This window comes from Neofelis nebulosa, chromosome 2 (genome assembly GCF_028018385.1).
Source record: "Neofelis nebulosa isolate mNeoNeb1 chromosome 2, mNeoNeb1.pri, whole genome shotgun sequence".
Taxonomy (NCBI): Eukaryota; Metazoa; Chordata; class Mammalia; order Carnivora; family Felidae; genus Neofelis; species Neofelis nebulosa.
The window spans coordinates 173,911,788-173,936,757 of NC_080783.1; the positions used below are offsets into that span (position 1 = coordinate 173,911,788).

Genomic DNA, 24,970 nt, shown 5'->3' on the forward strand with positions numbered 1-24,970 from the left:
TAACACTCAAGGAAAAAGAGGACAGCAAGGTTCTCCTCTATGTGTAGTTCTATTTTTGAGTCCCCAAATTTTGCAGGCCAATGGGGTATTTCCAACACCCCCACTATTAGCACTCTTTTAACTAATAGGTCCATTTGGCTAAAATGATGGAAATAATTCTTTCACTACTGCACAAAGGTAGAAAAAAGCCTGAAGAAAGGTCCTTCCAGAAATAACTTCTGACAATTAATGTCACACCAAAAGAGGAATGCCCCAGATGAGATCTTAAAATCCACACACTGACATCCCCGCTGGTGACTGCAGTGTAACAGTGACTCAATTGTGCCTTCTGGGGGTAAAGTTCACACCAATCCCCAAGAGCCTGCTCCCCCAGACAGGGTTAAGTACCTGAGGTGTGCAAAGGATGAAGAATGATGTGCCTGCGAAATATGTCCTCTACTATCTCCTTTCTGGAAGCCCCTAATGCTGAACTCTTATCAACTCTCTATAAGAAAAGTTCTAAATCATACAAAGTGAGCTAGACAGGAAGAGCACACAAAAATGGCACTCGTAGTCCCAGCTTCTCTTGACTTTGAATAAAAAAGAAAATGGGGACGATTAGCCTTCCCTGAAGGAGCTGACTTTAAGATTCAACACCTGCCTCTCCCTAAATATATAGATATAGACATATAGATATAGATATAGTTTATCTATATATAGTTATATAGTATATGTATATGTATCTATATATATTTAGTATATATATATATACAGTATATATATATATTTATCTATATATATTCAGTATATATTTATCTATATATATTTAGTACATACAGATTTATCTATATATATTTAGTATATATTTATCTATATATAGCTTATATAGTATATATATAATGTAAATATAATATATACACTATATTATATAGTATATATAATATATAAAGTGTATATATTATATGTATATATATAATATATATATATAATATACACACACACACAATATATATACATAGTATCTGTCCTCGGGGAATGATCCCCTTCCTCACAGATTTGTTGAACATAAATTATCTAAATTATTTACACACACACACACACACACACACACACACAATATATATATATATATACATAGTTTATCTGTCCTCGGGGAATGATCCCCTTCCTCACAGATTTGTTGAACATAAATTATCTAAATTATTTTCAAGGTAAGAAAACCCATCCCCGACCCTGCCCTACTGCCCCTCCGTATGTATCTCCTGAAATCTGAGGCCAGGATGACAATAGACTTGCATACTTTGTGATTTCATGTCCAACCTGTCTCTGTTAAATACACACACACACACACACACACACACACACACACACACACACTGTTAATTACAGCAGGCTGCTACTTTACACTATTTTTTAAATTGTCTCTGCCATGTAGCACATACTTATTTATAATATTCAGAATTTACTGAAAAATATTGTGACTTCAACATACAGACCTCTACATTCTGCAGTGATTCAGGTATATTACTATAAAAAGCAACACACCCATCCAGTTAAAATCAGCTTCCTTGAAAAACATATCTTTTGCCTCAATTTTAGGGGCTATCCAGTTAAAATCAACTTCCTTGAAAAACAGATCTCTTGCCTTCATTTTAGGAGCCAAAAAAAATATTTTTCTTTTATTCACCATGTAAAAAGTACCTTTAGAAAAACAGTCACATTTCATGACGAACTGTTCATGTCTCCTTCAAATGTGTCCAATTTTAATGAATGGTCTTCACCTTGGATACCAACATTCCAGGCTGCATGGGAACAATGGTGTTTGGGCATGTGCAGTGGACGTGGAAGATGGATTCAAGATGTTTCAAATATGTAAAATCACATGCAGATGTACAAATAGTACGTCCAGTCAAAGTGAGTTAAGAAAGCAATATATATACAGACACCCGAGAATGGATGAGCGCAAATAAAATCCAACTTGTAATTAACATACCGTGCTGTGACACCTGTTGCCTTCCACGATAAGAAGTCTGGGAGATCAAAGAAATGTCCCGCCTTATCCCAGCAAGTCTCTCTTAAGTTCTGCCAAATTAAATACATATTAGAATCAATTATGGGCTTTTTTTCTACCCCTCCCCTCTTTCAATAATGTTTCAAATTTTTCAAAACAAAAGCATAGCCAACAATGTCCAAGAAAACATCTGTTAAGGGGCTGGGGGCCAGGGGGCAGGGATGGTAGAAAAGTAGTACCTATAAAGGAAAGAAAAATTGGCAATTATTGATCCTTCCCCAAATGGCCATCATCTCCCTTTTATCCCCTTGGCTAACCCAGAGGGAGAAGATGCACACTCTGTGGGGGAATGCAATCTATCTTCCTCGTTAAGGGCCACAGGATACACTTCAAGGCATCCAGTAAGATTTCAAAGCTGAACAGTTTTAAGTTGGGAAGAAAACCACCCTAAGAAACTACCCCATGGAAGAGAATTTGTCCTGCCATGTAAAATTCTCCCCACACCAACAGGTTCCAAAGGTAATAAAAAAGTTGGTCCCTGCCTTCAAAGAACTTCCAGTCTAAGCCAATGAGAATGGCACAGAACCAAGGTATTCTTACAAGATACCTAAACATTTGTTTCTTCCAGTCTCTTCCGCAGTGCCAATGTGGTCAGAATTTTTCTTGCCACTGGGCCTTTTCTTTCCTCTGCCACCTCTGTCTGGAATTCCTCAACTACCCCCCTGTGGCTTCCCAGGACCCAAGTCACCTGCCCCTTTGGTTAACCCTATCCACCCTTCCTTGGAAAAGCCTTCCAGGATCTCCTACTCAGGGTGGGTCTGACTCTCCTACAACCCATACCATCTCACAATTATTTGCATGCTATCTTTCTTTCCCACCAGATTATAAGCTCTACAATGTCAAAGAGCCTAGTCCCTTTCATGCACTATAATATATCCCACAACCTTATCCTCTCCTCCCCCTATCTAGGACTGGACAGTTAGCTATGAGGTAGAAACCACCTGCTTCCAATCTGCTTATTACACACTTAACTGGACCAGGGATGGACATGTGACCTAACTGAGCCAATCAGATTCCTTCTCCCATGAATTTAGACTCAGGATCCAAACGGAGTCATTTCACTTCTGCCTATGAATAGAACTGGAGGGGAGATAAACTTGGAAACTTGAAGTGGCCCTTTTCTGCCAAGTACCTAGAGAAGCAGAACTTCACAAAGAGAAGAGTAAAGCAGACAGAAGCGGTAGCAAGAAAGGTTTCCTACCATCCAGGCAACTCTCCAAGTCCTGGTTTCAATTATTTCCTTCCCAAGTGGCTACAACTAAAAGGAATGTATCATAAGCATACAGGGCTCTTGGGGGAACCAGGGGACCACGATGAAGAAGTTCCCAAAGAGATGTATTCCACTGTCCGCTAGAGGGTGACACACAGTGGACGCTCAATAAATATTTGTTGAACAACTAGACAAACTGCTCATTTTTACCTTCCAATCTCTGTCATGTGAGTAATGCTTCAGAGTTTAGAAGTGGATTCCGCGTGCGTTATCTCCTTAGAATGAGGGAAGGTTCTGAGTATTATTACGACTACTTTACAGACATATTACTGGCCTTTATCTACCTTTGCCCTCAAATTCTCTGAGTTCCTACTTCCTCCTTCCCTATCACTACTATATGGACTATCTGTGCACAACAGAGAAACTGAGTATAATCCCAGGTACAGGGTCGCATTAAAATGACAGTAACATCAAAAGGGTTCAGATGTAAATGGCAGCATGAAGCCAATTTCCTATTACTGTTGTTGTCTATTTGTTTTAAATTCCAAAGCACTGGGGTGAAATCTTACATTTAGGAAGGGCTAAGCTCTTTGAACGCCCATACACGTTAACAGTAAACAAAGTGAAACTTAAAGCTGACCGAACGTGCCTAACACCGCTGTGCCTTAGTAGTATCTTCATACCCTGATAGGTCACAGTCAGAAAATGGTAGTCTGAAACTGTGTGAGTCAAACGACTTGGATGCCTTCGGGGCAGTCCCCAAAATCTCTTTCCATGTGCTTTGTGGTTTCAGTGATCAGTTTCTAGGGAGAAAGAGAAAACGCAGCCTCCTTCTATGGGCTCCAGAAATCCAAGGCCAGTCACCAGAAATGAACCACTAAACCACGGCAGCAACACCCAGTGCTTCAAGCCAAAGCCGAACAATGTTCCTAAACTCCAAAAACAACTGCTTCTGTCAGATCTCGTATACGGTCATTAAAGACTCTGCATAATGAGAGCTTTCAGCCTGGAGCCACAGGGACATCCACTGTGGACAATGGGACCCAGGCAAATGTCTCCAAGAGAACTTGAAGCTTCTTGCCAAAAAAAGAGACGCTGCAGGCAGGAGGCAGGAGGCAGCCAGGGAACATGATTTCTTCTCGAAACCATGCCAGCTTCATCTACCAAAGCCACAGACCCCAGTCCAACCTCTCTCTATAGGATGAGAAGCCAGAAGCATCTAATTAGAGGTATGAGGTATCCTTAAGAATAGGCATGGTCTTGGAGGAACAGAGACCAGCAGTCCCCGCTGCCTCTACAAAAGCAGTCTGGAGATTAGCCAGAAAACAGAAGGCAAGGGCACCTGGGTGGCTCAGTCGGTTAAGGGTCCAACTCTTGATTTCGGCTCAGGGCACGATCTCACAGTTGGTGAGATGGAACCCAGCGTTGGGCTCTGTGCTGACAGGGCAGAGCCTGCTTGAGATTGTCTGCCTCACTCTCTCTCTCTCTCTCTCTCAAAATAAATAAATTTAAACAACAACAACAACAAAGAGAAGAGGGCAGAGTTTGCCAGGATGAGAGGGAATGTCTCCTAAAGCCTGATCTCTTACTTTGAGATGCTGGCAGACTATCTGTGACGATCTCATGCTGTTTTTATGTTGAGCTACATGATTCACAAGTGCTTTGTCATCAAATGCCAGATGGGCCAAGAGCATGTAGCCCCATGGATGGATTTTTAATCCAGTTCTGTGGGAAAATCTCTCTTTCCATCCCACTCTCCAGTACATGGTCCCAGCTGAGGGCCTCAATCTTACTGAATTACTTCTATTTTTGTAACCATTGGGCCTGCATGAAGACACCGTGATTGCACTCCTATATTTGTCCACAGCTCACAAACAGCCCCCGCATGCCTCATCTCATGTGATTCTCAGGGCGGTTCAGAGGTGTGTAGGCGAATATACGGCAGTCTCATACTAAGGATGTACAAACAGTTTCAGACAGGACTTACGCCAAAGTGACATGGGACTTCTAGCTCTAAACTGAGTGCTCCTTTCTTCTACTATGTCACAGTCACCACTCTAAGGCTCCCAGACCCATCAGAGATGTGGGGTTTGGCCTTTGGGGAGATTCATAATGGAAGCTATAGCCATTCTTTACAGAAGAAAAAAACAAAAGCCCTTTCCAACACATTTCTGTACACAATTTAAAATTTTTCAAGGGTGCCTGGGTGGCTCAATCAGTTAAGCAACTGACTTCGGCTCAGGTCATGATCTCCCAGTTCAGGAGTTCAAGCCCCGCATCGGGCTTTGTGCCATCAGCAGATAGATCCTCTGTGCCCCCAACTCTCTGCCCCTCCCCCCCCCTCAAAAATAAACATTAAAAAAATAAAAATTTTCAGAGAGGTCACTTCCAATCCCAAGCAGCTCACTTAACTTCCTAGTAACACCTTCCACGCACAGATGGTGTACCAGAAACAGAGAGCACAGAGCAGGCCCTCAACACATACCAACTTCAGCCCTATCTCATCATGTGACAGCTGAAGCCAGTTCACACTCAAAGCTCTCTGTGCGGAACGAGTTCAGCCTATCCTCCAGTTACCAGGCAACTAACAAAAACGAGCCTTTTCAAGAAAGAAAAGAAATCAGCTGTGATCTGGGGTATAGGACTCGGCCCTAAAGGCTTCTGCGTTCCAATAACGATCCTTTTGAGCTCAGCAATCCCCCAGGCGTGAAAGCAACCAAAGAGAACAACTTTTTCCTTTTTTTAATTACCTATAACTTCATGAAACCACAGCATTTCTTGGGGGGAAGTTACAACCCAAAGCGTACACAGTGGCGGGGCTCAGCAGAGGGTGGAGGCAGAGCCATACATCCAAGATTCAGAGCTAGGCAGCAGCCACCCTGACAGCCTCAGGGCATAGAGATGGGAATTTCTCCCATGCCCTCTCTCTGTGATGTCCAGGGAGGCAGCGAGGTATCCCCTGGATGCTCGATGTTGAAAGAACTAATAGGGGACATAAAGCAGGTCCCTCAGCGTATGTCAGGAGACATCAGGGCCTAGAAGCGGCATGAGAAGGTAGAGATGAGCAACTCAAAAGTATTTTGTTGTTAATTGCACAAGGATTCTGTCTAGGCTATCTGCTGTGTGCAGTGGAAAAAAAACAAAAAAACAAAAAGGGAGATTCCCCTTTTTATGATAAAGTTATGAGGCTGACTCACCAAACCTGGGTATCAGGCTCATTACATTATTGTCATACATCATCTTATTAATTACCTTTTCCTTTGCGCACATCTTCCTCTAGCTCTGCTCTAATTTTCTTTTGAAAGGTCTTGATTTGAAATTTCTTTCTACCTTCTGAAGATTCCCCACCCAGTAAATGATCCTTCCTGAAGAGCCCAAGCACTCATGATGTTGTTTTCTAGCATAACTACCCATGAGAAAGCAACATCTTATCCTCCTTCTACCTTCACGACTCCAAATTAGGGCACAGGCTGACAGGCCAGAGAAGAAAGAGAAAATGTAAGCCTCAGTGTCATTCTTAAGAGAAAAGTGATGCTGAAAACATGGAGTGGGTCATAATCCCCAGCCAGAAACCTCCCAGAATGAATGAAACAATTGTGTGTTTCAACCTCCCGTCCACAAAGAAAAAGACCAAACACCGGACCTATTTCAAGTCAGACAGGCAGATACGCTGAGATGTTTGTGCTACTAGAGGCATCTTGCTAAAAACTGAAAACTTACCATTACATTCCCTTGTTTAAAATGGTCCGACAGCTCCTCCTGGCCTCGAATCACACTGAACTCCTTGGCATGGCTCTCAGGACACTCAACACCCTGGCTCCAACCTGGCCATTATGATGATGAATCCTTCTGGGCTCATCTCCTAGCATGCTCCACCCGGTACTCACCTCATTGCCTTCACTTTGCCCAAATGCATTATGCTCCTCTCCATTTCCAGGCCTCTACTTTGATTGACTTCCCCACCTTCTCCCACAACCAAATTTCTACTTTTGATCCATATGCAACTCAAATGTCACCCTTTCAGCGAATCCCTCCAGTCCCTCGTCGTAGCCCAGTTATATATATACATGCCTAAATCCACCTCAAGATGACAAACTCTCGGAGGGCAAAAGCCAGCTCATACATGGAAAAAAAAAATGCAAAAAGTTTCAGAAGGTATAAAGAAATTTCAAATCAAGACCTTTCAAAAGAAAATTAGAGCAGAGCTAGAGGAAGATGTGCGCAAAGGAAAAGGTAATTAATAAGATGATGTATGACAATAACGTAATGAGCCTGATACCCAGGTTTGGTGAGTCAGCCTCATAACTTTATCATCATATTTTGTGTGTGGCCATATATTTGCCTCTAATGAGTAATCACAGACAAGGCTCAGAGGAGGGAAAAGGCTTTGGGGTTAGGGTTGCCAGAAAAGCTTCATGGGGAAGAGATTTGAGCGGAAGCCTAGAGGTCAAGTAGACTAAGTATCTGTGCCACTACTGAGAACGAAACCCAAGGAACGAAAGTCTGAATTGGCCAGACTGTCCCCATTAGAGAAGGATTTATTTAACTGTACCATCACAGAATTTACTTGTGAAACGAAATAAATCCATTGTATAATTTCAACTATTTCATTCTTAAGAACTAGATTTATATGCATCCTCCCCCACCATCTCTCCTAAGGCTCAACTACTGTACAAAAAGGCAAACTTAACAACCCACACTAGTGTTGATTTCCCAACCATTAAAAAACATGCTCATTTTCATGAAAACTGATCATATTTAGTAAAGCTGACTTTGCCAGGGATGTGACACCACCACACGCATTAGGAAGACAAGGCTGTGGAATATGGGCTCTAAGAACATCAGGCAGACCTGAGTGTGATTATTGGCCTCGCCACTTCCCAGCTGTGTAGCTTTAGGCAAATTAATTCTGTAAGTCCCAGTTTCCACAAGTGCCATATTACTAGCATCTATCTCCAAACATGTTGTGAGAAACAAATGCAATAATGTAGAGTGCCTGAGAAGTCGACAAGTTTCATTCTAATTACTGCCAAAGAGTTCCATGTTTTTCAAAGCACTCTGACATGCATGATCTCATCTGCTCTGTATAATTCTGCAGGGCAGGGAAGGCAAGAAATTATCAACCTCACCTTGAAAGTTGAGAAACTAAAACCCAGAAAGGGAGCACACTGTCCTAAGGTCACACACAGATAAGTGTAAGACAAACTAAAATGGAGATCTCTAATGACCAGCCCAGTGCTAGCTCAGGTGCCCACCTCCCTAAAGCATTAATAAAACGCAAAAGCACCAGGAGGAGAGAACGCTACGGTGATAGAGAACACAATTCCTTGTGGGTGGTACTGTCTACAGGAGGGAGCCCTAATATGAAAGAAGGCTTTGGAATGGGTAAGAAGGTGTTGGAAGAGACATGAAAAAAAGCAGAAGATCTGGACAAGTGAAGAGGTGAGGAAGCCTTGCCTAATACCTCATTCTCCTGGATCCCTTCATGACCACCTCGTTGCTTTTCCATCTTGAGTACCTTTTCCTTAGTTGCCCTTTAAGCGTGGACACTCCCCAGAGTTCCTCCCTCACCCAAATGCTCTTCTTACTACTCACATGCTGCCTGGGCAATCTCAATTACTCCTACCATTCCAACTAACTTACAAATTGAATGACTGATTTGCCAAATCTCAAACCCCATGCTCTCCTCTGAGACATGGCTTCTGGATGTTCCATTGCACCTCTAATGCAACATGTGCAAGAAAGAATCTGTTATTTTTCCCAAAATGTTTTCCTCCCCCTTGATTTGTCAGTTGATACACTTACCCAAATGGTCATCTTCCACTTCTCCTTCTCTCTCATTGCATACATCCAATCATCCATATCATTTAAACTCCCAATTAATTCATGATGAGGTCTCCACCTCTTATTAGTATTAGGGTTCTCCAGACAAAGAGAACCAAAAGGATATATTTATTTATTTATACACACACACACCCCAACCAAAAGGAACAAAAAAAGGAACATCATTCATTCAAAATAATGTTTTACCAAATGTCTGGGCACTTTGATGCCCAGTCAAGTGGACACATAAAATTAACCATCAGACTACCTCGTATCATCATTATCCTTTTTCAGTCCATCACACTCCATTGCCCAGATTACTGCTATCATACCTATGGCATACTCTAGAAGTTGCCACAATTCTTCCCTTCCCTGTATTAATGCCCTTTGCAATATAGCCCTGCAGCTCTTCTCATCACGAGGTGAATCTGTTTCTACACCACTTCACTTGGTCTTGCCTTACAATTTGCTTTGACCACTGGAATGGAGCAAAGGTGCCACTGGGCTACTTCTGAACACGGGCTTCAAAACACCTTGCTTTTGTCTTCTTGGAATATACTGCTGCCAGGTGAGGCAGCTCAGCCCGGCCTGCTGGACAACGAGAGAACACAAGGACATTTGGCCAAACATTATTTTGAGTGTATCTGAGAGGGTGTTTCCGGACGAAATTAACATTGGAACCGGTCAACTGAGTAAAGCAGATTGCCCTCCCCAATGTGGCCTCATCCACTCAGTTGAAGACCTCAGTAGATCAAAAAGGCTGAGTAAGAGGGAACTTCTCCTACTTGAACCACCTGTGCCAAGGCTCCAGCCATGCTGAAGAGCTGAGCAAAGCCAAAATCAGGAAACCCTACCCCAGAAATCTACTCTACTCTTGAATCAAGAGTCGAGACCAGAAAAATCATTTATCTTAGCTCATCCCAAATCAGCAACCTGCATAATTATGGAGTAAATAAATGGTTAGTTTTATCCTCCATTAAATTTTGAGGTGGTTTGTTTCCACCCTAATGCTTTCAAATCCTACCCCCTTTCAATTCCACCACCTACACAGCCAATTAGAATGCAATAGTCTATGTATGGGGCACCTGGGTGACTCAGTCAGTTGAGCATCCAACTTTTGATTTCAGCTCAGGTCATGACCTCAGGGTTGTGGGATTGAGCCCCACACCTGGCTCCGTGCTAAGCATGGAGCCTGCTTATGACTCTCTCTCTTTCATGGGGCACCTGGGTGGCTCAGTTGGCTAAGCATCAGACTTCGGCTCAGGTCATGAATTGCGGTGAGTTCGAGCCCCATGTCAGGCTCTGTGCTGATAGCTTGGAGCCTGGAGCCTGCTTCAGATTCTGTGTCTCCCTTTCTCCCTGATTCTCCCTGCCTCACGCTGTCTCTCTCTTTCAAAAATAAACAAACATTAAAAAAAAAAATTCTCTTTCTCCCTCTGTCCCTCTCCCCCACTCATGCTCTCTGTAAAATAAAAATTTTTAATAAAAAAAAGAATAGCCTATTTAACATGTACATTTAACTATATAAATAACATATTCATTCATTCATTCAAGAAGTATTTATATGGTATCATCTACATGTCAAGTACTGTGCCCAATGCTAGGAAAGGAGCAAACAATAAGAGCTACCACTGACAGGGAGCTTTCAATCTAATATACTTGTGTCCTTCAAAGTTTTCTACTACCTTTGGAGTTAAAAATAAATTCATTAACATGGCATATACAATCCACATCTTACCAGCTTCATCTCTGATCACTCTGAGATACTATATTAGAATCACCCACATATACTGTGCTTTTTCTTACCATTATATCTTCATTCATAGTGTAGCCTATCTGGAATACCCACCCCTCTTCAACCTGGCCAACATGGACTCATCATTTAGGACTCAACTCAGATAGTATCCACTCCGCAAAATCTTCTGATTCCCCGAAGCTGAGAAAGGTGCTCCCAGGCTATGCCCTCTTAGTACCCTGTGAATATGCCTATCATGGCTCTTCCCATCCTATCCATTCATGTGTTTGTCTCCCTCACTACACCGAAAGCTCTAAGGGGGAAGGGAGGGGGACTATGTTTTTTTCAATCTCTCTATTCCTAGGTCCTAGGATAGTATCTGATACATAGATGATGAACAATGTTAGCAGAATGGATGAAAAAATACATGAGCAGAGATGTACAAACTAAATAGGAGTTTGTGGAAATGGGAAAAAGGAATGAATGGATAAATGAATGAGGTTGTGAATAAGAACTGTCCCAGTTTCTCTTTCCTCACTCAAGTTAATGGCTTTTCACCATCTGACTTAGGAGCAGAGACATTCTAGCCAAGCCAGAATGCCAGGAAGATAAATGTCTCTTCTTGGGGTGAGCAGGTCTTTGGAGAAGTTTCATTTTAATTGGAAAATGGATTCATTCACTTCCTGGCTTGGACTCCTGGGTCAGTGCAACACCATGTTGAATGGCTGCCAAGCACCACTGGAAAGGGGGCTGAGACCGGAACAGCACTCCGTCAAAAGTCCAGTGCACCAGGACACCTGAGGACAAGCTGGTAACAGGTCCAGGCTGGCTGACAGGAATGCCCCCTCCTCTTTCTTCCCCAAATTTCCTTCAACCCAAACTTTACCTATCCCCAAACCATAAAGGGCAGTGTGCTTTACCATTCCATTTGGCATTTCTTTGGGCTTTATTTGGTCATATATATCCTTCCTGTTACAGAGTGCCACTGTCATTTCCTACAGGGTACAGACGAGGTCCACAACAGAGAAATCCCTTCACAACTCAACTAGTAGAAAAAGAGCACAACTTCATAGCCTCTTTCTTATAGTGGATGCTGAATAGCTCAACACCACAGAAAACATCCCTTCCAAAGAACATCTCTTGCATCTTTGGTGAAGGGTTGTTGGAGAGGGCCCTGGACACTCTCTGATTTTTGTGACCCGGATCCAGCTCCCTCTTTAGCCTCACCTCTCAACACCTTCACCTCTCAGCACCCCCATCACCCCTGATTCTCCAAATGGACTGATGCATTGGCAGTTCTAAAAATTGCAATATGCTGTTCTACACGGAGGTGCCCCTGAACATTCTGCCGCCTCTTCCCACAAGCCGGACAGCAGGGGTGCAGATCCTGGCTCTAACACTTCATAGCCATGGGGCTTTGGGAAAGCTAAATACTCTTCACTTCCACTCCCTTGTCCCATAATAATTAGAGTGAACAGTAACACCACCTCCACCATAAAGTTGATGAGGGAACAAATGAGCCAATGTCTGTGAAGTGTTTAAAGCATCTGGCACATAGTAAGTACTTCCTAAATGACTGTTCTCATTATTAGAATGTCAACAGCACGACCCGTATCCATCTTCAGTAAGGAGCAGGAACTTCAGGGACTGACACATCTTGGTTCAAACTTTGGTTCTTCTACCAAAACTTGTGTTACTTCTGGCCAAGAGTCACTTAATATCTATGGGTCTCATGTTCATCTACAGCAATGTTTAACTCTAGTACTGTCAGTAGGATTCAACTCCGTGAGTTTATACATATTAATGTGCTCATCCTGGCACATCCCCAGTAACTATTTGTTTCTTCCACATTCCTTACTCTTCTCAAATTATGTGGGAGCCTGTCTCTCCAACAAGACTATTTGCTCCTTTAAGGGGAGGCCTATTGTTTACTCAGCTGTATCCCTACAGTGCACATGAAATAATTATTTCTCAAATGAAGTATTTATTGGCCATGCTACAATCTGTCCATCAGCCCTGGTTTGTGGTCAGGTGTGCTAGGACCCTGCATGAAAAGTCAGGCGTATGCTGGATCTGATCCTCACATTGCTTATTGAGTAGGTGAAGCAAAGGGTCTGCATGTGAACCCTCAGCAGGTGTATAAATAGTATAGAGTAATTCAAGTTTGACAATGCCTGTTACAAACTAAGGATGCTGCATAGTCATGATAGAAAGAGACGGCTGTGGGCAAGCAGCCAAGGGAAAGGTGTTATGTGGGAGGAGTGTCTGACCTCAGTGTGGAGGGAAGGCAAAGATCACAGGAGATGGGGGAGGACGGTGGTCCAGCCAGCACAACTGGCTGAGAAAAGTTCAGGAGAAGCATGAGCTATATATATCCCTGGCCATGGAAAAGGAATCCTGAGAAGTTTAGCCTGAGTGATGTATGTTGAAGTACAGTAAAAAGAAATCTGAATTTATATTACACACTCAGGTCAGGGGAAAATGGGAGCTACCATAAGTCCTGGGTGGGGGTGGTTTGTGAATACAGTTTTAGAAAGGTTAGGACAGAACGCCATGTGGGAAGTCTGGAGGAGAGAGGAGACAGGAGGACCACTTTGCCATTTCTGAGACAGAGCAGGAGAAAGCACAAGAAAAGGAAGGAAGGAAGGAAGGAAGGAAGGAAGGAAGGAAGGAAGGAAGGAAGGAAGGAAGGAAGGAAGGAAGATGAAGGCAAAAGAGAAGATGAACAAGAAAAAAAAACCAGGAAAGATTAAGTAGAAGAGGAAGGAAAAGAAAATAAAGACAGAAGCAAAAGGACAGAGAGGGGAGATGGAATGAAGTAAACACATGGGAACACATGAGAAATGAATACAATGAGAAAGCCAGAACAAAAAGAAAAATGAGAAAGATGTGTGGAAAACAACAGCAGGACCATGGCAATGTCCCCGACGAGACAAACCATGGAGAAGGAAGGGCAGAAGCCAGAGCCTGCTCTCGGTCGGCACACTGTCTCTCCTCTGGGCGAATGAAGTCATGGGTGATGTCACTGCCTCTGAGTCACACACCCACCAAGGGAGAGGTGGAAAGAGCCCCTGCCTGGTGTTCAGTCCCACCCTCCTGGACATGAGGGGTTAATTCACGCCTCATCCTCTGGGGCGCTGTCTAGTCTGGTCCTGATGTGACAGAAATGAGGACACTTCTCCTCTGCCGAGGGAGGACACTGCAGCCATGTGAGCATTGGGTTCTACCTCCAGGCCCTTGAGGTGGAAGAGTCAGAAAAGGTGGGGCAGATAGTTTCCAGCTTTTCTCCGACCGTGGCTGGGGTACATGGGATCTATCCATGTGCAGAAGGGAAACTCCCATCATGAATAGCATTGAATACACAGAAGGGACTCAAAAGGTGCTTTCTGATGTACTCCCTGAACTGCCTTCCCATGTACTGTACTTGTAGCCCCAGGAGACCTTTCCTCCTACCGTCCTCTATCCTCCTTTCCACCTCTCCAGCATCAGTCCACCTACCCGACCTACCTGCTGCAAACCGCCCCCTAAGTGCTTACCTACAGCCTCTCCACCATCAGCCCCAGCTTACACACCACCTCCTCCTGACTTGCCTCCCCTAAGGGGGGTGCACTTTCACAGGGACCCAAATTCCATCCAACTTAAAGTGCACTGTGACTCTATTTCTGCCCCTCCTCTCCCTTTGCTAGAAAATGAGCAGCTTAAGGACAGGGACTCTAATGTTTACTGCTGTATTTCCAGCACTTTACAAAGTACCTGGAATAAAGTCCATTTTCAATAAATGTCTGCTGAATGAACGAATGTCCCTGTTTGATTCTGGTGGGAACTGATTAGCACACCCCGTTCTTAGACTTCTAAAATGTGTACTCATTTGGGGACCTGGATGGCTCAATCAGTTAAGCATCCAACTCTTGATTTCAGCTCAGCTCATGATCTCACAATTCACAAGATCAAGCCCCACCTTGAGCTGCACGCTCACAGCATGGAGAGACTGCTTGGGATTCTCCCTCTCTCTTTCTCTCTCTCTCTCCCTCCTTCGCTCCCTCTCTCCCTCTCTCTCTCAAAATAAAAAAAATTAAAAAAAATTAAGAAAATAAAAAATAAACTAAAATGTGTACTCATAGTCATCATCCTGAGCATGTTTGTTGCTGAAGACCAGACCCCATAAGTCACCAACAATAGCGTCAGTGAAACTGCTCTGGAAACGTCTGCTAGGGGCCTCTGAGGATGGATTTACTCTCTCTCAGGCTCTTACACTCTCCCCAGGGCTTGGCCTGTGAGCTGTTATGAGCACACACTTGAAAAATTTTGAGTTAGATCCCAGTTTGACCACTCATGAGCTGCAGGAGGTGAACCTTCTCAGCCTCTTGCCACCTGTTCAAACGGGACAGTAATACCTGTGCCCCAAGCTGTCAGTAAAGATTAAGCACGCTGGCTTTTTTTTTAAAGCAATGTGAATTGCCCCAAAACAATGTGAATTTTTCCCTTCACTCTTGGCCTTCTTGCCTGCATCCAGAGATAAGTATATGAAAAACAGACCTAATTTCCATTCTACTTCTGTCATATTCATCAAAAAATACATCACTATACCAGCGCTCTACAACTTCCCAAATACCTTCTAAGACACAGAGACACAATACTGCCGTTAACACCATTTTATCGACAGGAACAGGAGGCCCATAGTGAAGAGAATTGCAGACAGTAAGTGAAAAGCCTGAGTGAAACCCCGGCCACTTGAATTCCAAGGCCAATACACTACTGTCCAGTTGCTGCTTCCCAGGACAAGGGAGGTGCTCAATAAATACTTGCACAGTGATTCACTCTCTTTCTCAGGTCCATGGGCTTGTCTCTGACCCCCAGCCAAAGCCAGACCACACGGCCTCATGCCAAGCCAAGTGCAGCAGGGTTCACTCGGGTCCTGATTCTCTTCTCATCTATCTCAGATCCACAGAATGCCAGCTTTGCAGGAGGACTTCAGGGGTCATGGAGCCCAGGTGCACCCAAATGCCAGACCATGGACTGGTGCTAGTCCATGACCAATAATTTTCACGAATCAATGGTGAAGCAATAATAATAATTATATTAGGGAAGATAAGTCATTATTGAAAATATTATGAATAATTAATTGGCAAAGAGATCTTATTTCCTAACTGCTTGCTTTGCTTTACTTGGGCAAGCTCCAATACTCTACACATACACGTATCATTATTGGGAGAAAATGTCTCTGCACCACAGTTCAGACCCTCTGGCAAAGCCCGAATGGGAGAGAGAGGCCAGGGAAAGCAGAGCCATGAATCCAGGCAGCCCTCTCATTCCCTCTGAACACTCCCTAGTCTTGCATTTTTGAGCCAGTAGACACTGACTGTTGAGATTACAAAGCTTGGAAGCCAAACTAAAGCAGCTTTTTAAGAGGGTGTGCGTACGGGTACTGATGGGGCTGCAGAGTTGAGATCAGACTTCCTTACCGAGGTCAGAAGGATTCAGGAGACATGGGCTTTTAAGGAGATCCCTGAATTGCATGATCACTCAACCAACAGAATGGCTGCAGCATGGTGCACAGAGATAATCCCTGAACGAGGTCTTTGCCGAAGAGATGCTTCCGGGACCCTCAGGTTCAAACGAGGTAAGGAACTAGTTACATCATTTACTCATTTTTTTGAACTACAAACACTTAAGATGAATGCCAAGGGGAGGAAGAGGCCAGCTCTTTCAGAGGGATCTAATGTACGAGACACGGACGAAGAGAAATGGGCAGGAATTTGTGCAGTGGAGGGTCTTAGGCATGGAGGAGGGTCTTTAATTGTGAGTCTATCTAAGGACAACTTAGATAACTTTCCATTGTAAAATTCATATTTCACTTCAAAATTTCAATCAAAGTTGTTATCTGGGATTTGAAACCTGAACTAGGAGAACTAGCTCTTTCTACCCAAGTGTCTCATCTGTATTAGATGCAACAGTAAGTGGTAATCTACTTAACTTCCTTTATCCTCACCTTCATTATCTGCAAAGGAAGTGATGACATCTACCTCACAGGACTTTCATAAGAATTAAGTAAGATAGCAAACTTAAAAGCACATGGTAGATATTTAATAAATATCTAGGATAAGTAAAAATAATAACATAACATAAAAATAAAGTACAGGTGTTGACGATGTTTACAGATAGCAATCAAACAGGGTCAATATCTTAAGCAGAATTAAGGATCTCAAAAAGGGAAAGGGTCTTTAACATTTCAAACTGCTTTCAGAAGTGTAATGATGTTTGAACTTACTGCAAAAACTTAAGGTGGACTGATGGATGGATAGAGGGACAGATGGATGGACATACACATGCTAAAGCAAGTATAGTAAAATGTTAATGGCAGAATCCAGGTGATGGTTCTGAGTATTCACTATAAAATTCTTCCAACTTTTCTGTATGTCTGAAGATTGTAATAAAATGTTGAGGAAAATGGCTTTCACAGCCTCTTCCTTGGTCTTTGACTTGGGAGCAACTTGAGATAAAGGACACTCTTGGCTTCCACTCTGTCTCATCACCAAGGACATTGTCTTCTACATAGTAGTTACCAGACAAAAAGTGTGTTTCACCAATTAAATGAATATGTCCCTACAACAACAGAACAGTTATTCTCATTTTGGAGAGAGGAAAAAAAAAAAAGTAAAACCAAGCTATATGTTTAGAGAAATGAGGTTGACTTCTCTTTCCAGAAGAAGCCCATCTATCATCTTTCCTAACTTCTGGCCTGCCTCCTCCCTTGCCTCAATCAACTATCTACCCTGAGCTTCCAGATTTCCAAAGTGACAGTTTACCTCAATGAGGCTGATGGTGCTCATGAGTTCCTCTATCAGGACACACATCAAATGCATTGTCTTTTTTTGTGTCTTTTCTAAAGACAGTATTTCCCTTCAACAGGTGCATTTTAGCCACTATGACAGAAGAGGTTTTTTTTCAGTTTTTGTTTTATATCAAATCATCCCATGTAGGCATAAAAGCAGCCAAACTTAGCAATCTTGGTCTTGCCTCTCTGATTACACTGGCAACACCTTGATGTAGCAGACACCCCTGCACAGTGGTCAGGAAGACTGGCAGAAAAGCTAGGCACATGGGCCTCACTGTTCCAGCCCTAAGTCTGGCTCTGACCAGGAAACATGAATTCATTTAGCAAGTATTTATAGAGTATGATCTCCATGCCAAGCATTGTTTTAGGTTCTAGGGATACAACAGCCAGGTATGGATAGAAAGATCTGGTCCCTGCTCTTAGCAAGCTAAAAATCCATCAACCCAAACGAGAAGGAACATAGTAGAGCACGAAAAAAAACAAGACACAATTTAGAGCCATGTGAACCTTCACTGAAGATGCAATCCTAATCCCTGTGGACAATCATTTCATTTCTTTGAGGCTTGTGTACTCATCTGTAAGATGGGGCAAATATTAATATTTATCCCTCAAGTCCATACCATAGATCAAATAAAGAAAATATACATTGGGGAACCTGTGTGGTTCAGTCGGTTGAGCATCCAGCGCTGGCTCAGGTCAAGATCTCGCAGTTCGCATCAGGCTTGCTGCTATCAGTGCAGAACCCGCTTCGGATCCTCTGTACTGCCCCTCTCTGCCCCTCCTCTGCTCACTCTCTCTTGCTCTCCCAAAAATAAATAAACATTTGGAAAAGAAAAAAAAAAGTTTCTTTTAAAAAGAAGAAAAGAAAATATACATTAGTCTGCCTTAAGCCATAAAGTAAAATACAAAATTTGGTATAATAATAGCTGACATTGGGGTGACTTTGGCTCAAGTCATGATCTTGCCATTCCTGAGTTCGAGCTCCGCGTTGGGCTCTGTGCTGACAGCTCAGAGCCTGAGCCTGTATCAGATTCTGTGTTTCCCTCTCTCTCTCTGCCCCTGCGCTGCTCGTGCGCTCTCTCAAAAATAAACAAACGTTGAAAAAAAATGTTTAAGTAATAATAGCTGACATCTATTAAATGTTACTAGTTATCAGACCAAGCCCTTTTTTTGTTGTTATTGTTGGTCTGCTTTTTAGAATTACTTTGTTGGACTATAAAACAATACAATACATATTTGGCATAAGTCAAAAATGCAAATGCCAGGATGATAAGGAAAGGATTCGCTGTCCAGGTAAATAAAATGAAGGCAGGGCACCAGCCTTAACACTCCATTTTTATTTAGTTCCAAGCCTAGTTGATGGGCAGACCACCCTGGAGAGAAAATCCACAAAAGAGGCCCTAACAACAGCTGACAACACTGTCCACACTGCTCAAAGGCTGGAAAGAATCTGGTCTGAATGTAACAGGGCCCCAGTATAAACACTCATAAGAGAGGCTGTTTGATTCAGTACATAGGTGTTGGATTCTCTTGCAGGGTAAAGGAAGCAACTTCAAGGGTTATGCACTCAAGACACAAAGACACAGGAGAGAGGCCTGGAGGAGTCACTGCCTCAATGTGAGGCCTTCACTTCACACACAAAACAAGCTATGACTCAAAGTAACACGACTGTAGCCAAGGGGTGGTTCTAGGGTGGAAAGGAGTGGTAATACTCCAAACTTCCTTTTCCACAATGGGGAAGAGAAAATGAACTTACGTTTGGTCTGCAGTAGATCTTTACTTGGGAATGGAACAGATGGTCAGATGTAAACAACAATCAAAAATGGCACGATAAACAATTTGGTACATTCGTTCACCAGTTCATCCATCCCTCTGTTAAAATATTTCCTGAGTGATCAGTGTTCAATGCTAAGCAGTGCCCTAGGCATTAGGGACACGGAGATAAATGAGACGTAATATGGTGTAATAAATTCCAGGGCATTTTTAAGGGGAGGATGCCATGGGGGACAAAGGGCAGGACCCTAATCAACACTCAATGGAGAAAGCCAAGGAAGGCTTCCTGGAGTCTTGAAGAATTCGTGTAAGTTTTTCCAAGTGAAGGAAGAAACAGTAAGTTTGCCAGGCAAAGGAAAACCCTGAGCAAAGACTCATAGGTGTATGAATATGGGTACAGCATCCCTAGAGCCACTGACCAAGAAGTTTGCCATCTGGAAAATCTTTCCACTTCTCTAAGCATTTTGTTATGGGAAAAGTAATGATGGATTCCTTGAACAAATTCCCACAGCCTGGGTCTCAAATCCAAACGCCTAGAGGGTAGTGCTGGAAAAGGAAATGAGCAAAAGCAAGCTGGGTGGGGATGGCTGTGAAATGAAGGACACTTGCCCCTTCTGAAGGGGGCAGCCCATACTCAGCACTGGCCAATTCTTTCCACATGGGAATGCGGGCCCAGGACTGCCAAATCCTTTTGTTATTTCTTCTAAAGAAGCAGAAAATCTGGATTTTTATGTGAAATTTCTTAGTTTTTAAATGTTGAAAACCAATTCCAAAAAAAAAAAAAAAAAAAAGAGAGAGAGTTTTTTTTCAAGCATAGGGTAGGTCAAACAAAACCCATCTGGGGACCAGATTCAGCCTGTGGGCCGCCAGCCTGCAGCCCCTGGCATGTTGCGGGAAACGAGCGGTCTCAGAACAGGCAGTGAAGGCCAGTGAAGGCAGGCTGGAGCTGGAGGCAGGCCGGATTTGGTGAGAATCCTGGCTCTACCATTTATTTGCTGTGTAGCTTTGGGGAAGCCACGTAAGCCCTCTGGGTCTTGTTTTCCTCATCTGTATATTGGGATAATAATACTGTGTCAGTGTTTTTAAGGAAAACAAGCCTAAGAAGAAAAAAAATCCCATGCTAAATAATGAAGCAGTATAAACCAGAAAGGTTAGCCAGGTCTAGAAGATTATTTTTTTAATGAAAAGCTACTAATAAGTAATAAAAGCATGAGCACTGTGCTATCACAGTAGCAAACTCTTCCAACCATAGATGGTAACCCATTATTAGTGGTTTTTGCATACATAGCCAGGTTTTTGTTTTTTGTTTTTTTTTTTTACTGATCATTTCTTAAAACAAATACATTCATAAGACCACACATTCAGTCTTGTACTTTTTTTCCTTTTAACATTATAATGTCAAGTGTGTTATTGTTAGACAAATATTTATTACCTACTCAGTACTATCCCAGAGTGATTTTTTAAGTCATAAAACAGATGTCATACCTATGCTTCAAATCCATCAAACATTTCCCCCTGCTATTAGAATAAAATCCAAATTCCTGCCCATGGCCTCAAGGCCATGCAGGAGCTGGCCCCTACCCACTGTCCACTAGTCTCTGCCTGGCTCACACCCTCGCAGCCCCGCTGACCTCCTCTGATAATCTCACAGGTAACTTTCCTCCCCTCATGAACCTGCTGCCCTCTCTTCCTGAAAACCTCATCATTCAGGTCAAACAATACCTCCCAAGAGAAAACACACCAGCCATGCCAAATCTGCTTATCTGTGTTTTTCCTTCACAGAGTTTACCAGAAAATACAATCACTTTATGGATATATCCTTGTCTATTTTCTGCTTCTCTATGCTAGAATCTAAGTTCTCAGAAGCCTACTCAGGGCTCTCACCTGTTTTGTTCACTTTGGAATATCCAGTGCCCAACACAGTGCCGATCACATGGGAGACTATAAACAGTATTGGTTAAAGGAAAAAAAAATAAAAATAAAAAAAGAACCCACCAGCCATTGTTCCTGGCCTCGGGCCCTCCTGAAGTTATCACTTACAAATTCTTCCCTGAACTAATTTATCCAAACCCTGCAAGGCCAACACTGGAAGAGGAAAGCAGTAGGGAGAAATGGTGATAAGCCTATATTCTACATGTGAAATGCCAAGGTTCCGATCCTAGCTATTTATTAGCTGAGTGACCTTGGGCAAGCTGCATAACATCTCTGAGCCCATTTTATCATCTGTAAGAGAGGATACTTACTTCATTCGGTCGAGGTGAGGATTAGCGGAGTTTAACACGGATAAAATGCTTGCAAAAGTGCTAGATGTAAAATGAGCACGACATACACTTTGGCTACTCTTTTCACCTGTTGCCTTATTCTGTTCCTATTGCTTAGATGAGTTTGTATCTTTCTTCTCCAATCACGCTGCAATTTTTTGAAGGCAAAGACCACTTCTGGATTCTCACAGTGAATGACAGAGGCCCCACAGGATGGGGATGGGGGCAGACCAGTGGTATGGCTCCCGACACAGGTTTGTTCACATGGTAGGAGACTCTGAGTAAGCCATTTGACGTTTCTGAGCCTAAGTTCCCTCATCCATAAAAAAAGATCGTATCTACCCCACAAGACGGGTGTGAAGATTAAATAAAATAATCTTTGTGAAATAAAATAATGCTGATGGTGGAGGCAATGGTGAGTTTTAGGGGAAATAGTAGACGGCATTAGGTAAATCTGCTTCAAGTTCAAAGCTGGCTGCCTTCTGGTATAGGTATTACACATAGGATGTGGATGATTCACATAAATGAATGCCTCTGAAAATATGTTTTGTATGATGGTACTGGATTTTGTCTATGATGGTCTCTGACAAACTCATGGTGGTTTTTAGATGTTTTCCTTAGTTATTAGTCAAACAGGAAAAATACCACTCATTACAGCCAGCTACGCGAAATGAGATATTCTAGTGTTTAAAATTCTCTCAGTTGGTGATAGGATATTACTGACATGCCCATCAGTTGACACAAACATTTTTAAATACAGTGGAAATGAAGATTCAACTACTATCTGAATATACGCTTGCAGAAAATGCTTTACAAATATCTGACTAAATTACAATAGTTCCACCAGGCTGATATTACTATCCTTTTACAGCTAAACACTGAGACTCAGAGAAGGTGATTTACCTTTCTAAGTTCCCCAAACTGGTAAAGGGCAGAGAAAGACTTAAATGAAAGTATGCCCGACTTCAAAGCCTGTACCTTTGTTATAGAACTGTGTTTTAGCTGCCAAATTTCCTCAGTATCTTGTATTAGGTCCATTGCTAAGGTCTGATGAATGTAGGTGAACAGTAAAAGATCCATACATGCAACTTCAAGCCAGAATAACTAACAGAAAAAGACCATAGTACCTACCATAATTGCCATTAAAAAAAGAAATGGTGTATTTCAAAGAAAGGAACTTGAACATTATCTTTCACAAAGTTTCAAGACAAGAAGAAATCTACGATAAGACAACAAATGTTATTACATTGTCAAGAAGAATGGAAGAACAAAGCCAGACAAGGCACTAAAAACAGCTGAGGCAAGCCTCTTATGTCACAGAAGGGACTAGAACCAGGCTTTCCTGACCTCCAACAGTTTTTTGGTTTTTTTTTTTTTTTTGGTTTGTTTTTTTGTTTTTTGTATTTTTTTCCCAATAGTTCCTCCTGTAAAGAACTCCACTGATTTCTTCCACAGCTAGCACGAAGTTCTCAAACCACCTCTCTGGGCATGCCAACTCCCAGCTTGCTCCAAGGAATTTGTATACACAGGAAAAGGCACATTAGAAGCACAGAATCATTTCTTCAGTTTCCCAGTACATTATCAGGGGAACAGAAGCAGAGAGGCACGGACTGTGGAGATGGGAGGGGCAGATGTATTTTCTAAACCCGTCAATAAAACCCTCTGACATTCCAGCCCAGTTGGTTCCAGTTGGAATGAACAATGAAAATCTCAAACTAAAATGATTAGCTTTCTGCTTTGCTGACAATGGCAAAAAGAGAAAACGAGTTAAAAGTCGTGTTGGAATATCTCCATGCAGCCCCTACAAGCCAGTTAATTATCTTCCATTAACACTGAGCTGTCAGAATCTGCATCAGCCGTTAACTCTCTTGACCTCCCTCAGTCTGCACCTTGTTACCCTACAATGTTTCATGTTTATAAAGATAGGAGACTCCAGCTGTTCCAGCCTGACAGAACTTAATTTACATTTGGCCTTCATTAAGATGAGAGTCAGAATCATTGAGACCAAATGGAAAAGCCAGACTGCTGGGGGTTATGAAAAATTCAAATGGCATTTTTCCTTTTATCTGACAATTCTTATTAAGGAGACATGCGTCAACCTGAAACACACAAGCCTTAAATGTAAAGGACATGATTAAAATTCCTTATGGCAGAACCAGGACCCAAGTGACTTTGCCCAAGAGCTGCGGTGGTCCTAGTATATCACTTGTGTCTTCTGGGAAGTCTGAACTCCAGATTCTGTCCGACTCTCTCTGACATCCGATTCCAGGCTAAGGGCAAGGAGCCCGTTAATGACAGCAGTACTGAGGTGAGCAGTCAGCTCCGACTCTGCCATCTAGCTCGCCCCTCACGGCCGATCAGCCCCGATGTCCTGCTGAAATGAGCCCCTAAAAATCCTGGAACCTATCTCCTCTCCACCCCACAGTGCCTACTTCACACCTCATGACTTCTCACCTGGAGAACTGCAACACCCCCCTTAGTGAGCCACCCAAATTATTCAACAACTGTTTACTAACTACCTACTATACACCAGACATTTGACCAGGAGTAGAGAAACAGCCAGGAACAGAACCGACAGGCTCTCCCTCCCCAGATGGATGACAATGGTTGGAAGACCCAAGCACCATGCAAATCATCATACAAAATGATACATCGTGACAATTTATGAAAACATACAATGAAGTAAGAGACTGTGACAAGAGACCTCTGATTTATTTGAGGGTCAGAGAAGGCTTTTCTGAAGACATGACAATAAAGCTAAGACCTAAATGATGAGTTAGGATCAGTGTTGAGCACAGGAAAGAATACTCAGGGGCAGAAAGCACAGTATCACGACATCATCAAGACCAGAGGTCAGCAAACTTTTCTCTAATGGTCCACAGAGTAAATATTTTCAGCCTTGCAGGCACACAGTCTATGTCTCAACTCCTCAGCTCTGTCACTGTAATGCAACAGCAGCCACAGACAATACATAAATGAGGGTGGCTGTGTTTCAATAAAACTTTTAGGGCCATGAAAGTGTGAATTTTACATAATTTGCACAAGTCACAAAATATTATTCTTCTCTTGATCCTTTTTCAACCGTTTGAAGTCAAACCCATTCTTTGCTCTCAAAACATCCAAAATAAGCAGCACAACAGATGTGGCCTATGGCCTGGAGTTTGCCAACCTCTTTGAGGTGGCAAAGAACAGAGTGTGTCTGAGATGCCCTGACTGCATTCCTGGGGACAGAGTGAGCAAGACGAGGGAGGGATACACCTAAGCAGGGAGGGTAAGGTGAAAA

The 24,970-nt window shown here is 42.7% G+C and overlaps 1 protein-coding gene across 17 annotated transcripts in view; it reads right to left on the reverse strand.

Moving 5' to 3' along the window:
• FGGY (FGGY carbohydrate kinase domain containing) overlaps window positions 1-24,970 on the reverse strand; it is a 423,584-nt gene that overhangs the window by 351,711 nt on the left and 46,903 nt on the right. For all 17 annotated transcript variants that reach the window (XM_058717224.1, XM_058717223.1, XM_058717222.1 and 14 more), the window contains one exon: window positions 1,973-2,061. In XM_058717224.1, coding sequence (XP_058573207.1) covers window positions 1,973-2,061 — 89 coding nt within the window. The remainder of the gene's footprint in view (window positions 1-1,972; window positions 2,062-24,970) is intronic.